This window comes from Thermobia domestica, chromosome 9 (assembly GCF_964235325.1).
Source record: "Thermobia domestica chromosome 9, izTheDome1.hap1.1, whole genome shotgun sequence".
Classification (NCBI taxonomy): domain Eukaryota; kingdom Metazoa; phylum Arthropoda; class Insecta; order Zygentoma; family Lepismatidae; genus Thermobia; species Thermobia domestica.
In genome coordinates, this window is record NC_137462.1 from 91,560,196 (window position 1) to 91,585,537 (window position 25,342).

At 35.9% G+C, this 25,342-nt stretch overlaps 1 protein-coding gene across 1 annotated transcript; it reads left to right on the forward strand.

Annotated features, from left to right (window-relative positions):
• Positions 1-216: 216 nt before the first annotated feature.
• On the forward strand, positions 217-18,276 carry LOC145694038 (uncharacterized). Its single transcript, XM_081770175.1, has 4 exons — positions 217-289; positions 2,685-2,798; positions 10,616-10,786; positions 18,062-18,276. Exons 1-4 carry the CDS (start codon positions 228-230, stop codon positions 18,072-18,074), a joined length of 360 nt encoding a protein of 119 aa, XP_081626301.1. The 5' UTR covers positions 217-227; the 3' UTR covers positions 18,075-18,276.
• Positions 18,277-25,342: the final 7,066 nt, after the last annotated feature.

Below are 25,342 nucleotides of genomic sequence, written 5' to 3' on the forward strand. Positions count from 1 at the left end.
CAACACAGAAAACAAATGTTTGCTAATTAACGAGAAAAAACTTTTAATTTTTTGCAGCCTCAGTTGGTGGTACGATTAGTTTATTTATTGGAGGAAGCATATTTGCAGTTTTGGAAGTAATCCACTATATCCTTGGAAGTATTATTGGAGCTGTAGCGAAAATACGTAATACAAACATAAAGAATGTTAAGAAGAATTCAATCGTTCGTAGGAAAGTAAAAGTGAAAATGATTCTTGTGAAGGGAGCTGAGAATGGCAAGGAACAAGTTAAGAGAAGAGATTGTAAAATGTATGTATATTTTAATTTTATTTTTTTTCTTGTATATCTTTTCCATATTTAAGTTTATGTCTTTGAACATTCATTGTAAGTATGAGGTGTGATCAAAAAATAGGTAAACAATTTTATTAGAAACACAGTAATAAGCTTACGTGAAATTTGCTTTAATATTCTTCAAAGTACTGTCCTTGGCTAGCAATGCACTTATCCTAACGTTGAATCTATGACTCGAAGCATTTCTGGAAGGCTTCTTTTGGAAGAACGTTCAGTTGTTCTGTCGTGGCCCTCTCAATATCAGGAGTAGTGTCAAAACGTTTTCCTTTAAACACGATTTTAATTTTTGGGAAGAGCAAGGAGTCGGATGATACCAAATCTGGTGAGTAAGGCGGATATAGACAAACAGGAACATTTTTTCCATCCAAAAACTTGTGAGTTAAAAATGGCTCCTTCCATATTCACACGATTTTCCTTCTGTTCATCACTCAAAAGTCTGGGAACAAATTTTGCACTCTCTCCTCACATTTGCAAAGTATCGTTTAAAATACTTTGCACAAACCCATACGAGATGTTAAGTTCTTCCGTAAGCTCTCGAATAGTTATTCGCCTGTTTCACTGAAACTATTTGCAACTTTTTGTTCTGTTTTAGAGGTTAATGGACGTCCCGAACATTGCTCGTTTCTACCGACTCGTTTTCGCTTTTAAATCGCTCATACCGCTAGTAAACAATCTTTATAGTTACAACATTATCGCCGTAAGCCAACTTCGGCATTTCATGAGTTTCTTTGGCACTTCTTTGCAACTTGAAGCAGAACTTAATGTTCACGCGTTGTTGGAAACCCATTATGTGCGACAGATACGGTAAACACAATCTCACTCTAGCAGCTCTGGACGCTAACCGACAAGTTAGAACATGTTCCCAATTGACGCTGCCTGTTCAACGGATCAGGTTATCGGAAAAATTACATCAAATTATTGTAGCACCAACAGTTGCTGCTAAAAATCCATTCCCGTATTTTTTGATCACACTTTGTAAACTTGAAACAATTAAAGTAATTAATTAGCTTTCAAATAGATAATAATACTATACTTCTGATAGTTGCATCCAGTAAGTATACCACGGGGATGAAAGTAGTAATGCGGAAACACCGGTAACTTTTAATGAACATAATCAGGGAAACCCTTGGGAGGAATTGGTTGATCGGAGGAGGCATTTTGTTTGTGGGCTGAAATCATCACTGGATGCAACAATGCTGCAAATGAGTTTTACTGTCTTCTTGTTAATGGGTTTTGCTCATTTACGTTATTAGGGTACGCTACAATTTCACTTGAACATTCACTTTCGGCTTATATAGATTATGTGAATGCAAAATATATATTTGTTTAAAATGCCAATTTTGAATTGGAGGCTATAATTTTAATTTTCTATATTCCTGAAATTGTGGTTTTGAATATTAAAATAATGGAAAATACTATTTTATTCTTAAATATGCTTAAAACAATAGTGTTTCAAACAAGACTGTAATATTTTTTTACTGTTAGTACTGAATGTGACCAAACGAACAGATTTGACAGTACACACTAACCACCTGTACCAATCTACACTCAAGGAGTTGTAAGTAAAATTAGTATTCATCTTGTCTTCTTTCATTGAAAATAGACGTTAAATGAATGATGCAGGAAAATTGTTTTCTTGTTTGATATAGTTTTGGGGCCTAGTACTGTGGTAGAGTGTTGAGTAGAGTATGGTCTCTGGTTCCAGCTTGGTTTTGGTGCTGGAGTTTTGTGGTCTTATGGCTAAGAAAGTAAAATTATATGTACAGTCACGAAAGGAAGTATTCTTCAGTTGACACAATTTCTTATTCTAGTAATTCAACAACAAATTAACCGATTAGAGTACCGATTTGGACAAGTTATCAAGTTATAACCATTCTAAGGATAGCAACAAAAACATCCAAATTAATTCATTTGCTCCCGAGTTATTGGCAAAATAAAATTTGTCAACTGTCAAATGCTTTCTTTCCCGTTTGTACGAATGAATTTCTATTATATGAATAAAGATTACAGAATATTTTTCCTTCTAAATGAACATTTATGTTTTACTTGGAACATTTCTTTCTTACGTCATGTATAAAATTTAACAAATTTGAGAAATCCTTGGCAAAGATCAATCATTTTAAATGCAATATTTATCCCTAGTATCTCCAATGCGATTATTGCAGCATTTAACAATAACTATGATAATCAAGATTTTAATGTAATAATATTTTAATGAAATTTATCCTGATTATTTAAATACATTTTTTTAAAGAGAGAATCCAGAAACTATTACATTTAGAATAAAAGTGTAAAATATAAGACCATTATTACAGTTTTAGATAATAATTCAGTCGTACACTATCTCTTCTAGAATGCTATCATCAATATTCAAAGCATGCCATTCATTTCTAAGAGAATATCTACTAAAGTCCACTTTAGATGGTTTAAAATTTGCTCTGCAGGAGAGCAGAACAACGGCAGAAAGGTATGTGTCACCACAGATAAATTGCTTATTTGCTATATTTAGTAATAAAAAGAGTTTCAAGTCAAAATTATGTATGTAAATTAATAATACTTAATATTTAGAAACAGAGTTAAAATCAACTGAAAATTTAATTGTAAGTAACAATTAAAACCAAAATATTATGTTATATTCGCAACTGAGGAAGCCTTAGAGATTTAGTGACATGTGACAACAAAATGTTAAATTCCACGCTTAGCTAGAGCTCTCTCGTGGCTAAGCAGTTAGCGTACGCGCCTTTGGCGTGGGAGACCAGGGTTCGATTCCCGGTGGAAGCTCATGTGGTTTGGATTCCACGGTAATCAATAGGTCCACGTCTCATATAGCCTCGCTGCTGAAAGGGACGCTAAACTAAAATCAACTCAACTTCACTCTTAGTTTCTTTAATTCAAAGCTTAGTAACTGTGACATTGTAATAATCATGGTGAGATTGATTCTAATTGGATTCTTATTAATTCAAATAAATTATTCTATTTTCATTTTAAGTACAAGTTGAAACATTTGTTCCGCTCACTCTTCCGTGTCAGTATTTCCAAGTACAATAAGTTCTGACAGTCGGTGCCTATTAAACTTAACTTCAAGACAAATAAACGACTTGTTCCAGGAGATCGAGGTTTTATTACACTGAACCAGAAATTTAAGTCTTTTTCTGTCCTTCAGATAAAACTATGCGATTTTAACTAAATGACAGATACTGAATTCATTGGCGAAAACCGTAAGGTAATATGGAAAACATCATTTCTCGTTTTCCTTAGGGAAACCACTATACATTATACATGATGTCAGGGGCGGCGATTGGACATTAAAGTGAGGGGCAAGACATGATCTGAATATTTGTATATCAATGTTAGTTTTCCTGGTTGTTTCTAACACTATGTTTGACGAAAGGTTGTATAATTAATAGGATACTATCTTTTTCAATTAAAATTCCGTATATCATATTTCAAATTTTATTAAGTAAATTGTCAAGAGCAACGCAAGTCGGTACTAGACCTTTGTACTCTTAAACAATGAGGTGTAAGAAGAGATTTGATTCCTTGTTCATGAACATCTTAAAATTCTGTCTGCAAAATTGTGACCAGATCATTTAATAACAAATTTGCAAAACAAATAAATAGAAAGGATAATATCAATCATAGTAATGAATAATGAGGCTTGTATTGCAAACGTTCTTGAAACTGGGAGTTAATGAACAAATTGTATATTTAATTCCACACATACTATTAAATGTATGTTATTGTTCTTAGAAAATGAAAGACAGTAAACGCTACAAGCACATGCTACGCCACTTGAAGAAATACTTACTTTTGCAGCTTCCCGAAACATGTTCGTTGCCATTAGATGCAGTTTTCACCCTCTTGGAACACAACAAAACACAACAATACTTAGAATCACTTCATACTCCAGTTATACAAATTAATCCTAAAGCCTAGAATTATGTTGAATCTACTAAATTTCATTACACTCATAAACACACCACTTCACTCGTATGTTACATTATTAAACAGTCACATTCTCGAGCTATTTTCGAAACCTTGACATACTGTCCAGGCATTTTGTACCTAAAATACCTTGAAGTTGGAAAAAATTACCATAAACTTGAATTTTTCAGAATAATTTCCTTTGTTAATGTACTTTGATATATCAAAAGACCCCTACTCTCCGACGCGTGGTTTCTCTCAAAATGGCGGCCATGAAATTTCATCTTGACAACTATGGGCGACAATAACTTTCTTCTTTCTGACATTTTGGATACGCATCAAGTATATATGCATACAGAAAAGAGTTGAGTTGATTTTAGTTTAATGTCCCTTTCAGCAGCGAGGCTATATGAGACGTGGACCTACTGATTAACGTGGAATCCGAACCACATGAGCTCCCGCCGCATACAGAAAAGACTTAAATTAAATTTTTATGATACTTATCTTGTCAAACCTTAATTTTGATATTTTTAAATTTGTTATATGTACAGAAAAAGTCAAACCATTTTTTATGTTTGGAGGCAATTATATTAAAAGACAAATTAGAAATGAGGGAAATCGTTTGAATAAAAGTTGAAGATAATAAAATGAGGTAATTACTTTGTCTTTACGTAACTTGATGTAAATTCCATATAAGATGTATTATATTCCTTATTATATACCTTATGTACACATTATTGAGAAACGAAAACGTTTTCTACATCTTCAATTTCGTTCTCAGATTCATAAACAATTTCTGTATTTTCACACTCAACCCCGAGATAGTTTTTACACCTTTAAGAACATTGCAAACCAGCAGAAAGACATTCACACTTAGTTGAACAGTTGTTGTTTGCTTCACGTACATCTGATGAAAGTAAGTTCAGGTGTAGCAGATTCTAGATATGTTGGAATTGGACGTAACTGTAATCGTTTTAGAGTCCATCTCCAGTCGAGTGCTGGGGAAATACCATTAAAGTTGCTGAAGATGTGCTGCAAGTCAAAGCTCTTCAGTTGTTCAGTCGCATAGTCGGCATTTTGAAATCTCAAACTGATTTTTCAAAGTATTTGTCGTGTGAATTGGCACCTTTTCCACCAGCTCCCTTCGATGGATTCTCAATAAGAAAAACACAAAAGTCAAAGTTGTTCGACGTAATTGAAGATATCGTGCCCTATGTCTACTGTCGTACTAACTCGAAGTTTGTCATTGATGGTCGATTTTTACTGCATCGTGTGGTTTGGCTTTCTACAACATCAGTAGATGCTATTACGTACGGCAACCTTTGTGAGAGATACGTCGAATATGTGCAAAAACACTTCTCTTCATCAGCAACAATTATTGTTTTTGATGGATATGATTCCACAAGCACAAAAATACTAGAAAGAGAACGTCGGTCATTGAAAAAAATAACATCGGCTTCCATCATTGCTTGTATACCAGAATTGAAAGTAACCGTGAAACAGGATGAATTTCTAAGAAACTCCAAAAACGATAACGGATTTATTGTCATATAGACGGACTATATGATCAAGGCGGAAATTGAAGTAAAACAAGCGGAAGGTGATGCCGATCCCTTAGTAATGTTAGTTGCGTATGTGATTTTTCGTAAATACCAGAAAGGTGTCACAGTTGTAGGCTTATTTGTTATCCTGCTGGCGAGGACATTACCTGAAACTCCAGATTTCTTCTTCATGCTAAGCTCCAGCTCCAGGTCAAATAAATGTTTTGACATTTCATCAATTCAGAAGAAACTTGAGATACTGAATGATTCTTTTTGTCCACGCAATGACAGGCTGTGGTGCAACGTCAGCTCTGTACAAGAAAGGAAAAAAATCCGTTTAAACTACTTCAAAAGAACTCTGAGCTTTTGGAATCGGTAAAAGCGTTCAATGAAACCCAACGCAAAGTCTGAAACCATAACCAATGTTGGATAAAAGTTTCTTGTAAGCTTATATGGAGGAAACTTGTGACGACCTAACAAACTTCGTCGTGTTTTGTTTTCAGAACCAATCGATTTAAGCGAATTTCCAGCTAGTAACTACCTCCAACAGAGGCTGTTGCTTGTCAACACTCGATGAGGCCCACTACAAAGTACAGCAGTAGCTAGGAAATCATCTTGATCCACTCGACTGGGGATGGACTCTAAAACGTAAACAATTACTTCCAATCCCAACCAATCTAGAAGCTGCAACATCTGAACTTCTTACTTTGAACAGACGTACTTGCCGCAAACAACAACTGTTCAACTAAGTGTGAATGTCGTTCTGCTGATTTGCAGTGTTCTCGAAAGGTAAGAACTGTACCTCATTTTAAAACTCATAATATTATCTTCAACTTTTATTCCAACAATTTTCCTCATTTCTAATTTGTCTTTTAATATAATTGACTCCAAACATAAAAAAATATATTTGGTTTGACTTTTTCTATATATATAACAAATTTAAAAGTATCAAAATTGAAGTTTGAAAGATAAATATCATAAAAGTTTAATTTAAGTCTTTTCTGTATGCATATATAAAGAATGAGTCAGAAAAAACTTGGCCAGTAACTTTGACCAAAAAAGTAGGTAAAGAAATAAAAAGAAGAAAGGTCGTTTGCATACTTTAGTTGACTATAAAGTAAAAAAAAATAAACACACAAAAGATATCATAAAGAACTAATTATGGAAAAATGCTCGTAGATTACTCTTAATCCGCTTCATAAGAGTTCGCACATCTTCTTCTGTTATTTGATTGGCAGCTGCAGTCCACTTGCGACGAAAAGTTTTCAAGTCAGCCGCCTTCCCTTTTGATATTTTCAATGTTCTTTTAATGTGGGCCCAATATTTTTCAATTGGCCTAAGTTCAGGGCAATTTGGTGGATTTGCCTCTCTTCGAACTGCGACGATACCCTTTTCTTTATAACAATCAGTGGCTGCTTTAGAGTAGTGAGAGGTAGCAAGATTGGCCAAAAGAAAACAGAGTTACTGTGTGACATCACAAATGGATACAAGCGTTTTTGTAAACACTCCTTCGTATAAATTTCGCCGTAATTGTCCCTGTTGTGATGAACGCGTTGCTTTTTTTTACCGCATGAACAAATAGCTTGCCAAATCAAATATTTTTTTGGGATATTTGGATGCCTTCCGTTGTTTAAATTATCCTGCATATCTCCCCTCTTCAGTGCCACGTACTACTCCTTTCCGGGAATTTGACTGAAATCAGCAACACAATAGGTTTCGTCGTCCATAATGCAACATTCATATTGAGTAAGGTACTGATCATAGAGTTTTCTTACTCTGGATTTTGCCGTCAGTTGTTGCTTTTCGTCTCGGTTAGGCACCTTTTGGACTTTGAAAGATCGTAAACTTTTCCTTGCTTAAATCTGTGCACTGTAGATTGGGACGCTTTGACCACACCAGCAACTACTCTTTCCGATAAATAAGGATTTTGACGCAGCAACCCTTTTCTCCAGCTTCGGTTGGCTAGTCCCCGGTTTTCTACCTGAGCCAGGTTTTCTTTCAACAGTTAAATCTTGTGTGTACTTTTAAATTACATTTTGCACAGTAGACCGAGGATATTTTACGAGTTTGCTTAATTTATTTAAGGACATACCTGGATTTTCGAGGTATTTGTTCACAATTAGTTTTCGTTTTTCTAACTGACTCATCGTTCTTTACCACAGCATGCACACTTCACAACTGACAATCTATTCGTGAGTAAGATCGACAGTCTGCCCTTGCTTATGCACAGTGCTGCCAATGTTCATCTTATATACTAGAGAATATGGAGGGAGGAAAGTGGCGAGGTGTTTTCTGACTCATTCTTTAAAAGAGATAATCGGCTAAAATTACTGCAGCAGCTAGGTCCATAATTAATAAGGAGATTGAAAACACGATCTTCGAGACCCCATACCAATATCCGTAAACGAATTCATTGAATACTTTGTGAATAGTATAACAGAATTAAATGATACATCAAAATTTTGACTTTAGAAGGTTATTAGCACAGCAAAATGTAAGTAACATTTTCAGTTTTTTCATTGACTGTAATTAATACCAGAACAGTTTTATCAGTCGTTAATAAACTGAAACCTTCAAATAGTGAAGATTTCTATGAATTTTCTAACAACTTGTTACAAAAAGTAATTGATGTTATAATTGAACCTTTAGTTTACGTATTTAATTGGATGCTTTTAAAGAGAATCTTCCCTGACTACCGTAAATTGACAGTCACTGTAGCCATACATAAGAAAAGCGATAAAAGTAAACCTAATAACAATCGTTCTATATCCTTAGTGTCAATTATATCCAAAGTTTTTGAGTAATTTTTTTTTAAATCACTAATTAAACTATCTAGAAATGAATAAACTGATCCACACTTTGCAAATTGGATTCAGACCATGGTTTTCCACTACTAAGACTGGAAAATGTATATTAGACAATCTTGAAAGTAATTTATATACGTGTGCAACACTGCAAATTATATTATCATTGTATCACGGGAATTGTACCTAAAAATTCAGTTTGAGTACAGGTCTTATCTTGATTTTTCTTGAAAATGAATTGTTGCCGACATTGTACGTACTGTTCTCTGTTTCTCGATTCCTTTCGATGGCTGTTCACGATATCTCCATTAAAAATAACGATGCTATTATCACCGTAATATATACTATGTACGACATATAGCAGTCAAGAATATCACTGTATATATCTGTTCTTCGCCATACAACAGAATGCAGCTGTGTCCTCCATCTAAAACATGAACAGCATTCGTTGGTACTTTGAAGTTGCTTTCTTCACATTTGAAAGCTAAAACTAAAGATGACTTGGTGCCCTTTCTCATTCAGGTGTTATCAAATAATGAAATGGTTTTGGGAAAACTCATATCGGAAGCAATATTTCAATGATCAATTCCTTTTGCGACATACAGCATATAATTCTATGGAATAATTCTTGGCTATTAATAACTAAATTATTGCCTCGGATTTTTTATTCCTGCATTCATTGAAGCCAAAGGGGTAACTTTATTCTTCAGTCTCAGTTTAAGAGTACTAAAATAATTTCAATTCACAATTTGAGTAAGTATGCAATCTGTAGTGTTTGAATTCTACCAGAGAAACCGTACTATCTGCACAAAATAAAGTTCCCAACACTTAGAACTTCATATCTTCTGAACGAATAAAGCTAAAGAGATGTTTATACACCAAAATATGTGCTTTATCATTCTCTACAAATCATTACTGTTTATAGTTTACTCTATTTCTGCTCATGCTAGAGTTATAGGCGAAAAACTGAAAATCGGCGGCCATTTTCGAATATGGCGGCCGAAGCTCAAGGTCAGTCTTAGGGGACTTTTAGTATGTTGATAAGCAAGTCAAGTACTACAACTGTGCAAAGTTACTTGCTTGTATGAAATATTTTTTTTTCTTTCACAAAATTCCTGCACTATAAAGGATGACCACTCCTCTCGTCTTTCCACTGACAGTGCTTTAGCAGATAAAGAAGTTAGGGTTTTTATTGGGTATTATTGACAATAACTGCATTGTCAATTGATGTGTCATTTCAACACGCATGAGAACGGAATAATAAATCAGAACAAACTAATTACAAACTGTTATCAATATCATTTTATATTTTTGAATAAACAAGTCTCTATGCGTAATACTTTTTGCTTTAGGCACTATTAGCCCTTAAAATATGGGAAGTTTTATGGGCCACCCTGCATTAAATTGAAACTTGCTTCTAAAATTAATAAACAAAAGATATATTTACAATGTAAAAGTTTAATTGCACAGAGAAAAATCAGTTCTCCGGACAGCGGTATATTGTACAAATGGTATATGTATATGGTATCCTCTTGATTACTATAGTAATCAGTACGGAGCATACGTTATCCGTATGCTACATAAGCACTGCCCTTAGATGTTACATCATGCCGTTGCAGGATGTCTGACATCTAACAGTTTTCCGTATATCACATGCATATACTTATGTTACCATCGTCAGCTATATGTTATATACATCCATTTGTATGTGAGATCCTACATTGTTTCATACGGAAAGTACGTATAGATGGAACACTTATACAGAAAGTATTATAAAACATGCGTTTTCAGTTATACGTCTGCTGTACGTTAAGTCTAAAAACTACAGAAATTACGCATGTAACCTATCTTTATAAGTACGCCACCTACAATCTTTTTCTCAGTGTGGAAACGCTGTTCGTGGCACGACCCCTCTCATTAGATTAAGCTACATTGAATAGAGTATCATGGGACAGTGTGTCAAAGAAATAAGTGAATAACCTTATTGTTTATTTTATTTATTTTATATTCCGTAGACTTGTATGGTCAATTTTAATAATCATTGGGTTAACTACTGCTGGTTGGTCAGTGTGGTTGGTATGGGATAGATATTCAATGCGTTCAGTGACAATTATTATGGATGACAACGTTGAAGCCTGGAATGTGTCTCTGCCCGCTATTTATGTCAGTAAGGGAGCCTTCCCTAAGTAAGTAATATTTTATTTACTGTATCTTTTTTATTTGTTCGAATTTTTATTGAAATGTTTGATTTTCTAAAAGTTAAAAAGTGCATTCAATGCAGGTGAGGAAAATTCGTCCTTCATAATATTATAGTTGGAATTTAATGCACCTTCTCAGCACTGCGGAACCTACGGTTTAAAATAGTGGCGGTGACAAAAACCGGATTTTCGGTTTCTGGTTTTCAAGAAGACCGAAACCGGCTTTGAAAATTTTGAAAAACTGGTTTACATCGAAACTGGTTTCGGTTTTCTCCCAAATCTATTCGGTTTTCACCGAAAGCGGTTATAGGTTTTCACCGAAACCGGTTATCGGTTTCCCTCAAAACCCATTCCGGTTTTCTCCAAAACACAATTCGGTTTTTATTGAAATTGGTTTCGGTTTTCTCCAAAATCAGTTCAGTTTTTCATCGAAACGTTTCAATTTTTCCCAAACTGGTTCTATTTCTGACTAGAATAGTGTTTCGTTGGAAATTCTCATAGAAAGGAAATGCAAACCGAAACTGCTTTTGTTTTAAACGGATACGGTTATCGGAGAACAACGAAACTACTCTGGTGGGAAACCGAATCGGTTTAGGAGAAAACCGAAACCGATTTTGGAGAAAACCGAAAACGGTTTCGTCAAAAAAACCGAACCGTTTTTTCAAGAATACTGGAAACGGTCTAGGTGAAAACCCGAACTAGTTTTGGAGAAATTCGAAATGTTGGTTTTTCGGATTTCGTTTTTTCTAGAAACCGGTTTCCGGTTTTTATATAAACTAATTTTGCCCATCACTAGTTTAAAATAGAATCCAAACCAGTATTCGGCTTGGTATCCCAGGCAAGCTAATCGGAAATCGAACACACACACAGAAAGAAACTCGGGAACGAAGAAGAAACTAACACAGAAAGAAGGAGGAAATTGAGATGTATGAAGTAGACATACAGTAGCAACTAAGAGGGTATTAAAGCATTGAGCTAATATAAACTACTACAGATGCCCTTCCGTGCTCTCGATTGTAGCGTCGATTTGAAATATCCTCTCCGAAGATGGTGTATTCCGCAAGTTTCAGTCAGCATATAAATAATGGTGGGGATCATACGCATAAATAATGGTAAAGATCCCCCAGTTGAGAGCTCTCTAATTTGTAATACGAAACCATAGGAGACGCTGTATGTGAGAAGTTCGTAAACTTCACAATAACCCACAATGAACTTCACAATTAATTACCGTAGATTTTGAACAATACCCAATGCTACAATCATTTAGGTTATCCGCTCTACACTTTACGACAATAAATCGGAAATGGTTATTTTAAAGGTAAATCGTAGCGCCTGCGCCTGTGATTTTTAACTAACAAATTCCACCAAAACAAAAATAATTATATACTATATACGAAATATAAATTTTCAATTTAGTAGAACCGTTTGCTAAAGTGAACTCGAACCCACTTACAAATGTACTTTTTTGTAGAGAATATCGATAAATAACGTACGAGAGATTGCTCCATTGCGGCTTTTAACAGTGAGTGAGGATTATATCATGCAGTAATTGCCATCATTAGCAATTTTTAACGTATACAATGTAGGTCTACTTCCTCCACAACCAAACAGTTATCTTGCCAATGTGTCTCAGAACACTTGTACTTTACATAATTTTGGCGAAATTTCCAACAGCTTATAAACATGTAGTTCAACAAATAAGCAAACTTAATAATAGTATGACAATTCTCTGGGTAATAGTCATTAAGCCTTTTGACAATGTAAATACAATACATATGCCTATTCACACAAGGTTATTACAAGTACACAACCTCATTATGTTATTGGTTATTACAGGGCAAAAGAGGAAAGAAAATGACTTGCCTTTGACATATTATGAAATTCCAAAAAATGTTCATTTTTTCGTCGTACATTTTTTCCTGGGAGTACAGACAATCAAAAATAAAACATACTTAAATTACTATGCAGCCTTACGTGAGAAATACCTCTTTATCCTCTTCCAATATGGCGGATCGATTCGATATATGCGAGTTCGATCCCATCAAAGATCTCGCATCAGGGCATCTCTAGTGGTTTATATTATCTCAGTGTATCAAAGGTATACTCCATGCAAGAATGCTGCTGCGAAGAGATTGTTAACAAAAAGGGAAGATTCAGCTTCTACTCATCAAATAATATTATAATATTATTATTACTGACACTTGATTGTTCGTCCCATGACAGTTAGCTACAAATAGAACGACAGTGATTTTCGGTGAAGAAGTGTAGCGAAGTTGCTATCGCTTTGTGAAGGAGGTCACACGAATTCGTTTTACACTCTCTGTTTACATCAATCACTAATTAAAACTCTTCCCAATCATCCCCTTCACTCGGACGCATATACATGCTTTGCCGACCTCCGTTCAAGCTTGGGAGTGACTCAAACGAAGAGATCGGTCGCAACGTGGTTGGTCACGTCTGAACTATCCTATGATAAAGACCGAAATGGAAAAGAAACATCGATTTTACCCTTTTCGTACTTATTAAAGTTTACTGCGAGGGATAGTTCACTATTCACATTATTAAAAATGAATACGTACCGCAACCTACTCTCGCGTTAGCAATTAAAATCAACACTAATGGAAACAAAAAAAAATTAGAAAATTGAAACACCGGGAACTAGTAGTTAATTACTCATATTTGACTACAAAGTAAAGTTGTTTTGTTTTACATGAACCGGATATTACATGGAACTTTGATGCTAACGCATGTATGAATTGAAATAGACAATAAATATTACATGTTAGCAACACAAGATAAAATCGACACTATTCATATTGAACACACAGTGAAAATAAGATTCGTACATTGAATACCAGTATAATAATTCTTTGTTGACTTCCCTATCTAGCTAAAACAATGATATAAGTACGAAATTATTTACATAAGATAGTTAATGCGCATTCACCAGTGGCCTCTCGTTTCTTTTTTTCTTTTATGTTTACTGTTAGTTCACGAGGGTGGATCTGGCGTACTAATTGCAACTAAAGGGGTAGTCACTTTAACATTAGTCGATCGATTAACTCTTGCGGTAGATAATTTTGGGGTAGTGCTCACATGAGTCCCCTGACGATTTCTTCAAAAGTACTAGTTGATATTACTTACGGAATGCAGGATTCGGGCGCAACAGGACTTCTTATCTAACGAGTTTTTCTGGCTAAGGCTTTAACTGATATCGGGCGTTAAACTATACATATCAGACTTATTTATCTTCACTTGTTAAACGTAAATTCTTCACTGTTTTTCACTTATGTAGAAATACAAGTCTTCGCATCGGGACGCGTGCCTTACTCGTCGAGGATTTAAGCCCGATTCCTTGGCGCACTTCTTTGTCCCACAATGCACGTGAAGAGTCAGTATACTTTTTACATAACGCTGTTCCTGATTGGCTAATAACTGAAAAATTGTCCAATTACAACTGGGCTTAGAAGTATCCGGAAACGTGGAATGATCCAGCACCTTCTCGAATGTTTTGGAAAACTATACAACCGGAAGTTTCAATGTCTGCGAGATAAAGAGCTATTGTTCAGCACACGCACACATTCACAAGAAAAGTCAGTTTGTGGTGTCGAAGAGATGTCATGTACTGAAAGAGCACTAGCATAGTTGCCAACTGCTGAGTTTATCACCAAAAGTCAATCATGAATTTAATAAAATATGCGCACTAATTTTTCTTGCTTCGAGAGTCGATAGCAAATGGCGCCCATAGAGAATTGGCAATGTTGCATTGGGAAAGTTGCCAAAGGACTCTGGACCGTTCATACGTGATCCTTGATGTTGATACACCCTGTATATAGTTCAATTCCACTGTCTTAGGGTAGATGGTAACTGTATTGCCTTGTTGGAAGAAATACGCCACTATAACACTATTTAGGAGCAACTTGGGGGAAATGTAAAACATTAGAAGTACATATTGGAGAAACTATCCCTTTTGGCACTGTTGACGGAGCACTATTGGTGGAGCATTATTTACGAAGCACTTTCAACGCCAGTTTGCACTATTTTGTACGCCTTATTATTTTGAACAATAGGTCTTTACACCTGTATGTTTGGCCACTTTTATATAATTACGAAATGTTTTCTGTCTTTTATGTCTTTTTATTAAGGTATGTAGTTTTCTGTCATTTATTAGTTCTCACTCAGTACTCCCAATCATGGTTTCTCACCGTGTGCTCATGTTTTATAATTTTTCACTAGCAACAAAGCATATCTACTACAACATCACAAGAAAATATCACTTAGCATGTATACAAGTCCCGTGTAAAAATTTAGGATTATGTGAAAAGAAATATTCTTCTAACCTAATGAAATTATGCATAACAAAACGTTCTCTTTTTTTTTGATCGGAAACGTATCGGAGACGAATTCGGAATTCAAAAATTAAAGTAGGATCGACGACGGATTTGTTGGATTTGTGCATTACTTTACAATATGAAAATTTCAACACTTATTAGCTATGAACAGATGTTGAAAAACCCTCTTTTTTTACAAAAAGTATGAATATCTTTTTCAAACATTTCAAAAAAAATCAATACAACCCAAAATGAAAAATATTACCAATACCGTGATCTTTATTATTGCAACTTAGTAACATTAAACCTTAAAAATCATTTGAAGCTAAACAAAACATACCATAGTTGTATATATATATATATATATATATATATATATATATATATATATACGAGGGCTATCCAGAAAGTAGATTACGTTTTCGTCTGTGTCCGCTAGGGGCGGGGCTAGCGCGGCCATCTTGGGGTCAGAGCGTTGCGCAGCTCAGTCGGCATCTAGCCGTGCTAGTGAGAGGTTCGTGCTGTGCTCCGTTAAGATACTGTGACGGTTTGAAATGTCTGCGTTAATTGAAAATCCCGCGAGCTGCGAGGTGCGTGCAGTAATAAGGTTTCTGACAGCAAAAAACTGTAAACCGATAGAAATCTATCGGCAGCTGTGTGAAGTGTATGGGGACAACATTATCACTGAAGGTGGAGTGCGACAGTGGGTCATAAGATTTAAAAATGGCCGAACCAATGTTCACGACGAAGATCGAAGTGGGAGACCCAGCAAAGTGACTGCCGAACTTGTCGAAAAAGTCGATGTTAAAGTCCGTGAAAATCGAAAGTTCACAATAACGGAACTTTCTTTGAGTTTTCCACAAATTTCGCGAAGTTTGTTGCACGAAATCATCAGCGAAAAGCTTGGTTACCACAAGTTTTGTGCAAGATGCATTCCAAAAATCTTGACAGAGGACCACAAAAATCAGCGAATGGCTGCAGCGTTGCACTTTTTGGACGCCTACAATAAGGATGGTGACTCTTTACTCGATCGCATCGTTACTGGTGACGAAACATGGGTGAAACACGTGAACTGTGAAACGAAATTGCAATCAATGCAGTGGGGGCACACAGGTTCTCCCCAAAAACCCAAGAAATGCATGCAAACAATGTCGGCAATGAAGATGATGGCGACTGTTTTTTGGGACAGAAAAGGTGTGATTTTGGTGGACTTCCTGGAAAGAGGCACTACAATAAACGCTCAAAGGTATTGCCAAACTCTGCAAAACCTCAGAAGAGCAATTCAAAACAAGCGCAGAGGAATGTTGAGCTCTAAGATCTTGTTGATTCACGACAACGCCCGGCCCCACACGGCAAATGTCACGCGTGAAGTTCTTGAATCTTTTCAGTGGGAGTTGTTTCCTCATCCGCCGTACAGTCCCGACCTGGCACCGAGCGACTTCCACACCTATTCCCAGCAATGAAGAAGTGGCTGGCTATGCAGCGTTTTGATGACGACGAACAGCTGCAAGAAGAGGTAACGAAGTGGTTGAAGTCGCAGGAGGCCGAATTTTTCGACGAAGGAATTTCCAAACTCGTACATCGCTACGATAAATGCCTTAATTTGAATGGTGACTATGTCGAAAAGTAGTATTTGTGTGTGGCTTTCATCTGTATATAATAAAATTTGTTTCCTATACTTTGTTGATTTTTTATTCCAAAACGTAATCTACTTTCTGGATAGCCCTCGTATATATATATATATATATATATATATATATATATATATGCGTCTATATATTTCAATACAACAAAATACAGTAACTTTTGAATTATAGAAACAAAATTTATGAAACATTACAGTTATTACTGAAGGTATCACGTTATTTATTTATCGACTTGTTTATCATTTTTTTCATATCCAAACTGGTTTCTTATCTCGCAATATTCATCTTTTAAAAAGAAGAGTGACAAAGAAAATAAAAACCTAGTATATAAACATAACGCAATATATAACCAAATTCAAATCCTAATTCTATATTCATGAAACTCATGAAGTTTAAAATTAACGGTAATCTACGTATATATATGGCATTTTGACTTGTCTATCTATATTATCATTATAAGCAACATAATTCAACAATTCATACACATACTCGCCTTATGTAACTTAACTAATAAACCATTAAACATTTGACTACATATGTATAAGTATGAGTTAAACGGCGATTAAGCCTTACGTAGCGCCATCCTGCACGTCACTGATCAACAAAGCAGGTCGTAAGTCATGAATTAAACAAAATATAGGTTAATGAGTTGATCCCGAAGATCAATGAGCGCTGACTTACGATTTTCTACAGCTCGAAGTGTGCGGGGTCGCCAACCTCCCCGACGATTTAAATAAAATCGCTTCTGCACTATATCCTTGTCCCTCCCAACTGAATGCTTCACGCATTACAGCTATGTCACAACCGGGTAAATTATTCCAACCCCAATTGGGCTGTTAGTATCTAGACCTCTAGAAGGTGTTTTAAGAAAATAAACATATCAAAAGGACAAGAAGAATACCCTGGGGGGGGGGAAGACATTCGATACTACAGCCCTGCATGCGAGTTTCATCTCATAAACTATTGAAATTATTTTGTGGTCTGCTCATACCCACAAAAACTAGTAGGTTTACAAACGCATGACTTGCTAAAGAGCACTGACCAATACGAACATGTGCGGCCTTACTGACAAAGTGCACTTATCAACTCCGGGTATGTCGTCACATCCGAGATTAAAGTCACAATCAAGTATATATAGTCACAAATCTAAAACCACAATTGTCCACAATCTAAAATGACAATTTTTCCAGTAAAATTATAGAATTATAAATGCGTAAGAGAACGCTAATCGGCATCCAGCACAAACGTATCATGCTTAACGTTTCTTTTTTCTTTCTTTTTTTCAGTGATGAAAGATGAACAACAGAATGGTTATGATCTCAACGAACCAAGAAAATAAGGTCAATACTACGAGTCTGACAATAGCGATAATCAGTAGGTTAAAAATTATACAATGTTCAATTAAGAACCAACAGACTCTTCTCATACAAGAAAGATTAAAAAGAAATGAAATTAGAAAATTTTCACATCCTGAATTAATCGTTACATCCGACAAATATCATTGATGATTGGAATGTCATATTGGTGATTTAATTTAATTCTGCTTTTAACAATTATTATTCACACTTTTCAATTTCGAAAATTGGTTCATTTCAAAATTTAAAACAATATTTATCGAATTTTATCCAAAATTAAACCAATAATGTTAATGAATTCAAAATTAATGATAAATTGAATTATCAAATTTCCATAATAATTATAACTAACTTATATTTTATATTTTTTCCATTTTATGACTCAAATTTATTATAGATAATCGCTACCTAATTAAAACAAATACACTTTATACACCGATATCAAATTGTATCGGTTATTATTGGTTGTACAGTTCTCACGAAATATTATAATAAAGCTTACAGTTCAGACAATAACAATATTTTATATTTTCCAATGATATTCCATGTATTTCTTATTATTTTATTTCGTCAGAACAGTACAACAGGAGGAAGAGAAAAGAAGAGAAAAAAATTGTTTACTAAAATCCAAAATAAACGCAGTTTTGTTATTCCTTTGAGTCGATTAAAGATAAACATCTAATAAAAATACAATTTTTTTAAGCGTCAATTAAATATCTCATTCTTAAATAAATATACGTCAAAAGCCAAAATGGAATTTTGAAGCGTGTGTGTTTAATTGCCAAATCACACACTAGCTGAGGCCCAATCGGACGCTATCCCGATTTCGTCACTTTAATTTAGAAAGAAAATAGTGACGCCTCTAAGGGTTAAATTGCATTTTAACCTCTTAACTCTTCTTAACTTAGAACGTATTTATTTTAAAATTTAACTAAATTTCAAACTTTCTTAACATCACAACAAATACTTATTAGGTTTGCATGAGAAGACTACATATGAACAAGTTTGTAACCAAGTTTAGCATTTTTGACCTTATTTTTAATTACTTCCTACAACATATTTGATAATATTTTAAAATTTTGACGTTCCAATGTGTAATCAATTTAATATTATGAATTTACTGTGCTCTTGCACAGGCTCAATGACAAAATTGGATGGAAAAAGAATCATTAACGAAGAAACATTTTTTTCAAACCATATATCGATGTATAATTTTGTTTATGGTTTTTTTACACCAACTAATTGAACAACATTATTTGTAGATAATTTTTAAACATGCATATACATACGTTCATAACATATGTACTCTCTAAAAGTCCTGCCAATATCTCTAAATATGCCTAACCAATCTCTAAATTCCTAATAAGAACTTCAAATAGGGTTAACAGGTTCCAAAATTCACATTTCGTAATGCTATAGTAATAAAACAACACAAAGTGTTGTGGGTCTAGCTTTATTCAGATGTCCTCCTTTTATCCTGAAATAAACACAAATGCATAAACAAATTGTTAAAATTCTGTGACTGTGGTGATGTCCACACAAAAAAATAGTAATGGCCAAAATGAGTTGAGGTCGTGAGATTTTCCATATCAAAACAAATTCGCGAACTAATTTCAATTTATTTTACCTTTCCTTTCTTATATTCATCCTTCCTGGGTCCTTTCCTCCTCCTAGTCGTCCTCAATCTGGGATAATCCTGAAATAAAATTTTATTAAGCACATTTATTATTTCACATACCTGTTATAATGGTGAAACATGCGGATTGGTGGGATTTCCTTTTTTTTCAATGGAGCAGTTGCAATCCACTGGAAAAGTTGGTCATGATTGCTTTAATACATTCGTCAGACCATTCGGCGGAGTCTTTGCAATAGTGTGTGATATACAAATCGCCCAGTTTATGCAAAAAGTATTCTAAACGATCACAATGTTGCAATTTAACACAGGCCTGCTTTAGCAATGTTTCAGAATTGTCTTCATCGACCTCATCAGGTTGGTTAACAATGTCTACTTCTGGGTATAGCAATGGTAATGGCTTTTCGTGCGTCAAGGGATGGTAAGGAACATCTTTAAGTTTGGTTATTTGTTCTTCAGGCAAATGTTTTCTGGCCATGAGAATCCAAGTGTTATATGTTTTTGGGGTGGGGTTCCAAATTCTTACTCTATCCATGGATTGGAAATGAAATGAAATCTTTGAGTTTTATGTTCCACGGTTATGCCGGTTAGGCTAAAGGAGACGGTGATGATGAGTAATGAATGAAAATGGTGGAATGAAGAAAGTGGGAGGAAACGGGAGAACCCCGAGAAAACCCACGCACACGGTGTTTGTATCCATGGATTGGAAACCAATACTCTGACCATTGTATGGGTCCCTTAATTCAACAGCACGATTATTACTAGTAACTGAAGTACAAATATAAGGCCCACGAAATATTTCAAAGAACTTCGCTATTTCCTTCTTAACGAGGCTGCTTACGTTTCGTTGCCTAATAAACACGAGGTCTCCCTTAACAACGAGTCTCTTTCCCTGTTGGGTTTGATTCCACTTTTCATTACGTGCGCAATTTTTCGTTTTCTGCGTAAATCGGCCATAACCAGCTTATTACTCCAATTAATCGAATCTTCAGCTGTGATTGCCTCCTGTACGTTTACCCGAAAATGGGTGAATATGGGTCTTGACGAATTGATATTCAAATGCAAACCGGCAGGAGAAACACCAAGACTTTGGGAGATGGAGTAATTGTACAAGAACACTGCTTGGGTTAGGTATTCAGCCCATTCTTTATGAGACGACGAACACAAAGTCCTAAGAGTTTGCACTAAGTTCTTATTAACGTTTTCCACTAATGACGCCATGAGATGGTACGGAGTGGTATGGCGAACAACTACATTGTACTTTTTCATGGCCTTTAAAAACTGTTTCGAATGAAATACGGCTGCATTATCAGTAATGATTACTCGGACTAATCCTAACATAGGAAAATAGAATTCCTCCAGGCATCTTACTACAGCCTTTGCTGTTGAAGTACGTAACGCAACGCGGTACAATAACGAGTGTAAAGATCCATTATTATTAAAGCAAATCGTTTCTGAGTTTGACCAGTAGGGTAGCTTCCTAAAAAATCTATGCTAATTGCATCACGAGTTGCATTTACTGGTATTGTATTCATCAATTTAGCAGGTGGATGTTGGTCAGGTTTCATACGTTGACAAGTAATACAATCGCGAATGAAGTTTTTAACAGCTGCTCGCAACCCTTTCCAATGGAATGCTTTGGAAATTATTGAAAAAGTCCTTCAACACCTGGGTGATGAATGTCGGTATGGTACGCAACTAAAATATTTTGCGTAAGTGCTGGAGGGACACAAATTTTCCACTGATCTGGTTGGTGAAAATCTCGGACTAACAAAATATGATTGTCTAGCTTGTAAAACTTTTTCCACGACCTACCATTCTTGAATTCCGTTTCGTCTGCGTCACCCTCTAAAACAGCAATGACGTTAGCGTAATCAGAACATTCACGTTGGAGTGCAGCTAACCTTTCAGGTGTTATGCTCATAACTTCTTCTTGCAACACTTGAAAGGTGTGAACCTTCAGTAGGCGGTGTTCATGGGTGAGGAAGAGCCTACTCAACGTATCGCTTATGGTGTTTTCAGAGCCTGGTGTGTATTGTACCTCGTAGTTTAATTCCTGTAATTCGACAGCCCATCTAAGTAAACGATTATTCCAAGGTTTAACTCGATCTAGATACGATAAAGCACGATGGTCTGTGACAATGATTACATGATTACCCAGCAACTTTGACTTCCATTTTCTGATTGCAAAAATGACCCCAAGACACTCAGCTTCTGTGGTAGAATATTTCTGTTCTGTAGGTGTTAACGTTCTACTAATACACTGTATTATACGTTTTTCCTCGCCATGTTTTTGCCAAAGGACACTTCCTATTCCGAATTGCGCGGCATCAGATTGCACGTAAAAGTCTTTTGTAAAGTCTGGATGAGCTAACATAATATTATTGCAAATGTCCTGTTTAATTTGATTAAATGCCATCTCACATTGTTCATTCCACTGCCATTTCTTTTTCTGTTTCAACAAATCGTACAGCGGGGCAGCTTTCATAGCAAAATTGGGAACAAACGACCTAGACCAAGAGTACAATCCTAACACCGAACGTAAAGTTTTAATATTGGTTGGTTTTGGTAAATCTCGTACGGCTGTTATACTACGTTCATCTTTTCGTATGCCTTCCTTGCTAACTACGTATCCTAAAAATGGGACTTCATTAGCGCAAAACAAACATTTGTCGATATTTAAAGTGATTCCGTGTTCTTTGAACTTCTGAAATACTTCGGCTAATAATTGTAAATGTTCTTCAAAACTATTGGTCATTACCAAATTGTCATCGACGTAGCGAATGATTTTACTGTGCAATTCGGGCCCTAAGACATGTGCCATCATCGCGTTTAAAGCAGATGATCCGTTTCGATATCCGAACGCCACTCGTTGATATTGATAACATAAACCTTCGAAATTAAAAGCAAAATATGGTTGAGAATCTGGATGAAGTTCAGTTTGCAGATAACTCTGTTGTAAATCAATAACCGTGGTAAATTTCTTTCCTTCCAACTTCGCGAGTAAATCTTCGATTCGCTCGGCCCTAACTTGTCGTAATACGGAGTGCCTATTCACCATGCGTAAATCGATACATAGACGAAACTGATTATTCTTTTTAGGTACTACTAAAATTGGGTTACTGTGTATACTCTGACTTGGTTTTATAATTTGCAACTGTAATAATTTTTGAAGTTCGTTTCTAACAAATGGAATGGCCTTATAGGGTATGGGATATTGTTTCCTTACTAACGCTTTCGTAGTATTAATTTCTGCCTTATATACAAATCCTTTACACTTCCCGGGATAGTTAGTGAATATTTCCCTATATTTGAATAGCAAGTCTAACAACTGATTTCGCTGGGGCTGAGTTAACCCATCTGCTTTCTGAATAGCATTAATGATTTGTTCATCCGTGGCAACCTGTTTTTGAAAAGTTTCTTTCTCGCTAGTTTCAACGCGATTAACATGATGGTGCTCTCTAATGTCGCTGCTATCATTTGGTTCCTCATCGTTATCTTCCAACGCAGATTGCACCGGAACGGGGAGCAAAGATATAACAACCCTAATATTTTCATGTTCCAGCGACAACGTTCCCTGACTAAAATCAACAATACTCTGTAATTGTGAAAGAGCATTGACACCTAAAATAAAACGTTCGTTTAAATCTTGAACAACATACAACTCGAGTGAAAACGTTAATACGTCAATCCGAACTGGCACTGTAGTTTTACCCTTGCACTTCCTTTTGAAACGGCCACTGTAATCGACCAAAAGAACGTCGTCAGCTGATTGCAACCTGGGTGCAGAAATGTCTTTACTTATTTCTCTCCAAAAATCGTATGAAATTAACGAGGCGTCAGCACCTGTATCGAGGAGGGTTTTAACTGAAATGTCATTAACTTTTGTTTCTATGTACGCGGAATAATTCCGATCGTAAGCGGTGACAAGTTCTCTCTCATCATTATCTTCCTCTACATCGCTTCTTCCATCACTGTCTAAAACATCGTCGTTTACGAACGTATAATTCCTAACACGTATAATATTCGGGGAATTTATAGACGAACTATCTTCGATGGACGCGACCCCTTCGTGCCCATCGGATATTAGTTTCCCTGCTGACTATGATCGGAAGTGTGCCCACCATCTCGCTCGGGCGTGCGCTCTCGCCAATTTTGCCGTTCATTGCTCGACTGAAAATTGAAACCAGGTCTATTATTTCTATTATTGCTATTATTTCCCCTTCTCCAATTGAAGCGGTTCCCAAAGTCACGATTGCTATTATTACTGCGTTGTTGCCTAGTGTTGTGATTCGATCGTTCATTACTCGTACGTGCATCATTCGTAAATTGTTGTTCGCGCCTGTTCTCTCGATTGTTTCTTCTAAAATTGCCTTGTTCTGAATTTCTACTATTATGCGGATTATTATTACCATTATTGGGTCTCTCTCTAGTTGATCTACTATACTGTACCCGGACCGCCTGATACGGTTTGTTTCGGTTCTCATAACTGTTATCTTCGCGCTTATAACCTTTTTCATTCGGCAGACTAAGACTCAAGACGTTTGACACTAGCAATAAATTGCGCAAAATCGGTGCATGGATAAAATGCGAACATTTCTCGGTATTTGTATGGCAATGTAGGTACGATGCTAGCCAATATTTTCGCCGGTGTGCTTTCGGGATTTAAATCACTTAGTGCGCGATATTGAGTGGTCGCAAATTCTAACACTGAGCCATGTACTCTTGGGTCAAATGAAGTATTTCGCAACGCGGTCAGCCTACTCACTACAATAGCTTCAGATTCAAATGCGTTAACTAAAGCATGGCTAAATTCCTCGAAAGTTGTAAACATATGTTGGCGCGTTCGAAACCACTCCAAACACGGATTCTGTAGTAAACTTGGTAATACTGGCAACACTGCGTCTTCGTGCACATTCAACAAGTCTAACTTGTGTTGTAAATCGCGTAAGTATGAACGAGCAGTTTCTTTATCTGGCATCCCACTATATGTCGGTAAGTCTCGTACTTCTTGGATTGTAATACGGCGTCGAGGTTTATTTTTTTTTTCGCAAAAGATGTATTATTCTTCTCCTTACTATTCGAATGATCGGATTCGTAACCTTCACTGCCACTGTCATACTCACTATTTCCATCGGTCTCGCGCGTGGATGGGTCAGATCCGCGACTGAACTGATTATTTCGCAAATTATTTAACTCTTGCTCTAACTTCAAAACACGATTATTCACCTCCTGGTTTACTTCTGCTTTTACCACCGGTCGTGTGGGATTACTTTGTACTTGCTGGATGACTTGCTGAATAGACTGGATGGTGTGCGACTCTAATCTATTTACTCTCGTCGCGACCTGCATAATTTCCTCTTTATTTCCGGCAACTACTTTCTTAATTTGTACCATATTATCCCGTATTTCGTGTACCTAACCGCGCTGTTCTCGTAAACCAGTCATCGCTTCCCGCACAAATGCACTATGGGTGTCAATCGTTGCTCGAAATTCAGAAATTTGCTCTTCTTCCTGGGCATGATATCTATTTGTGTTGAGTTCCAATAACAGCTGCCTATCCTTTACTTCCTGAAACT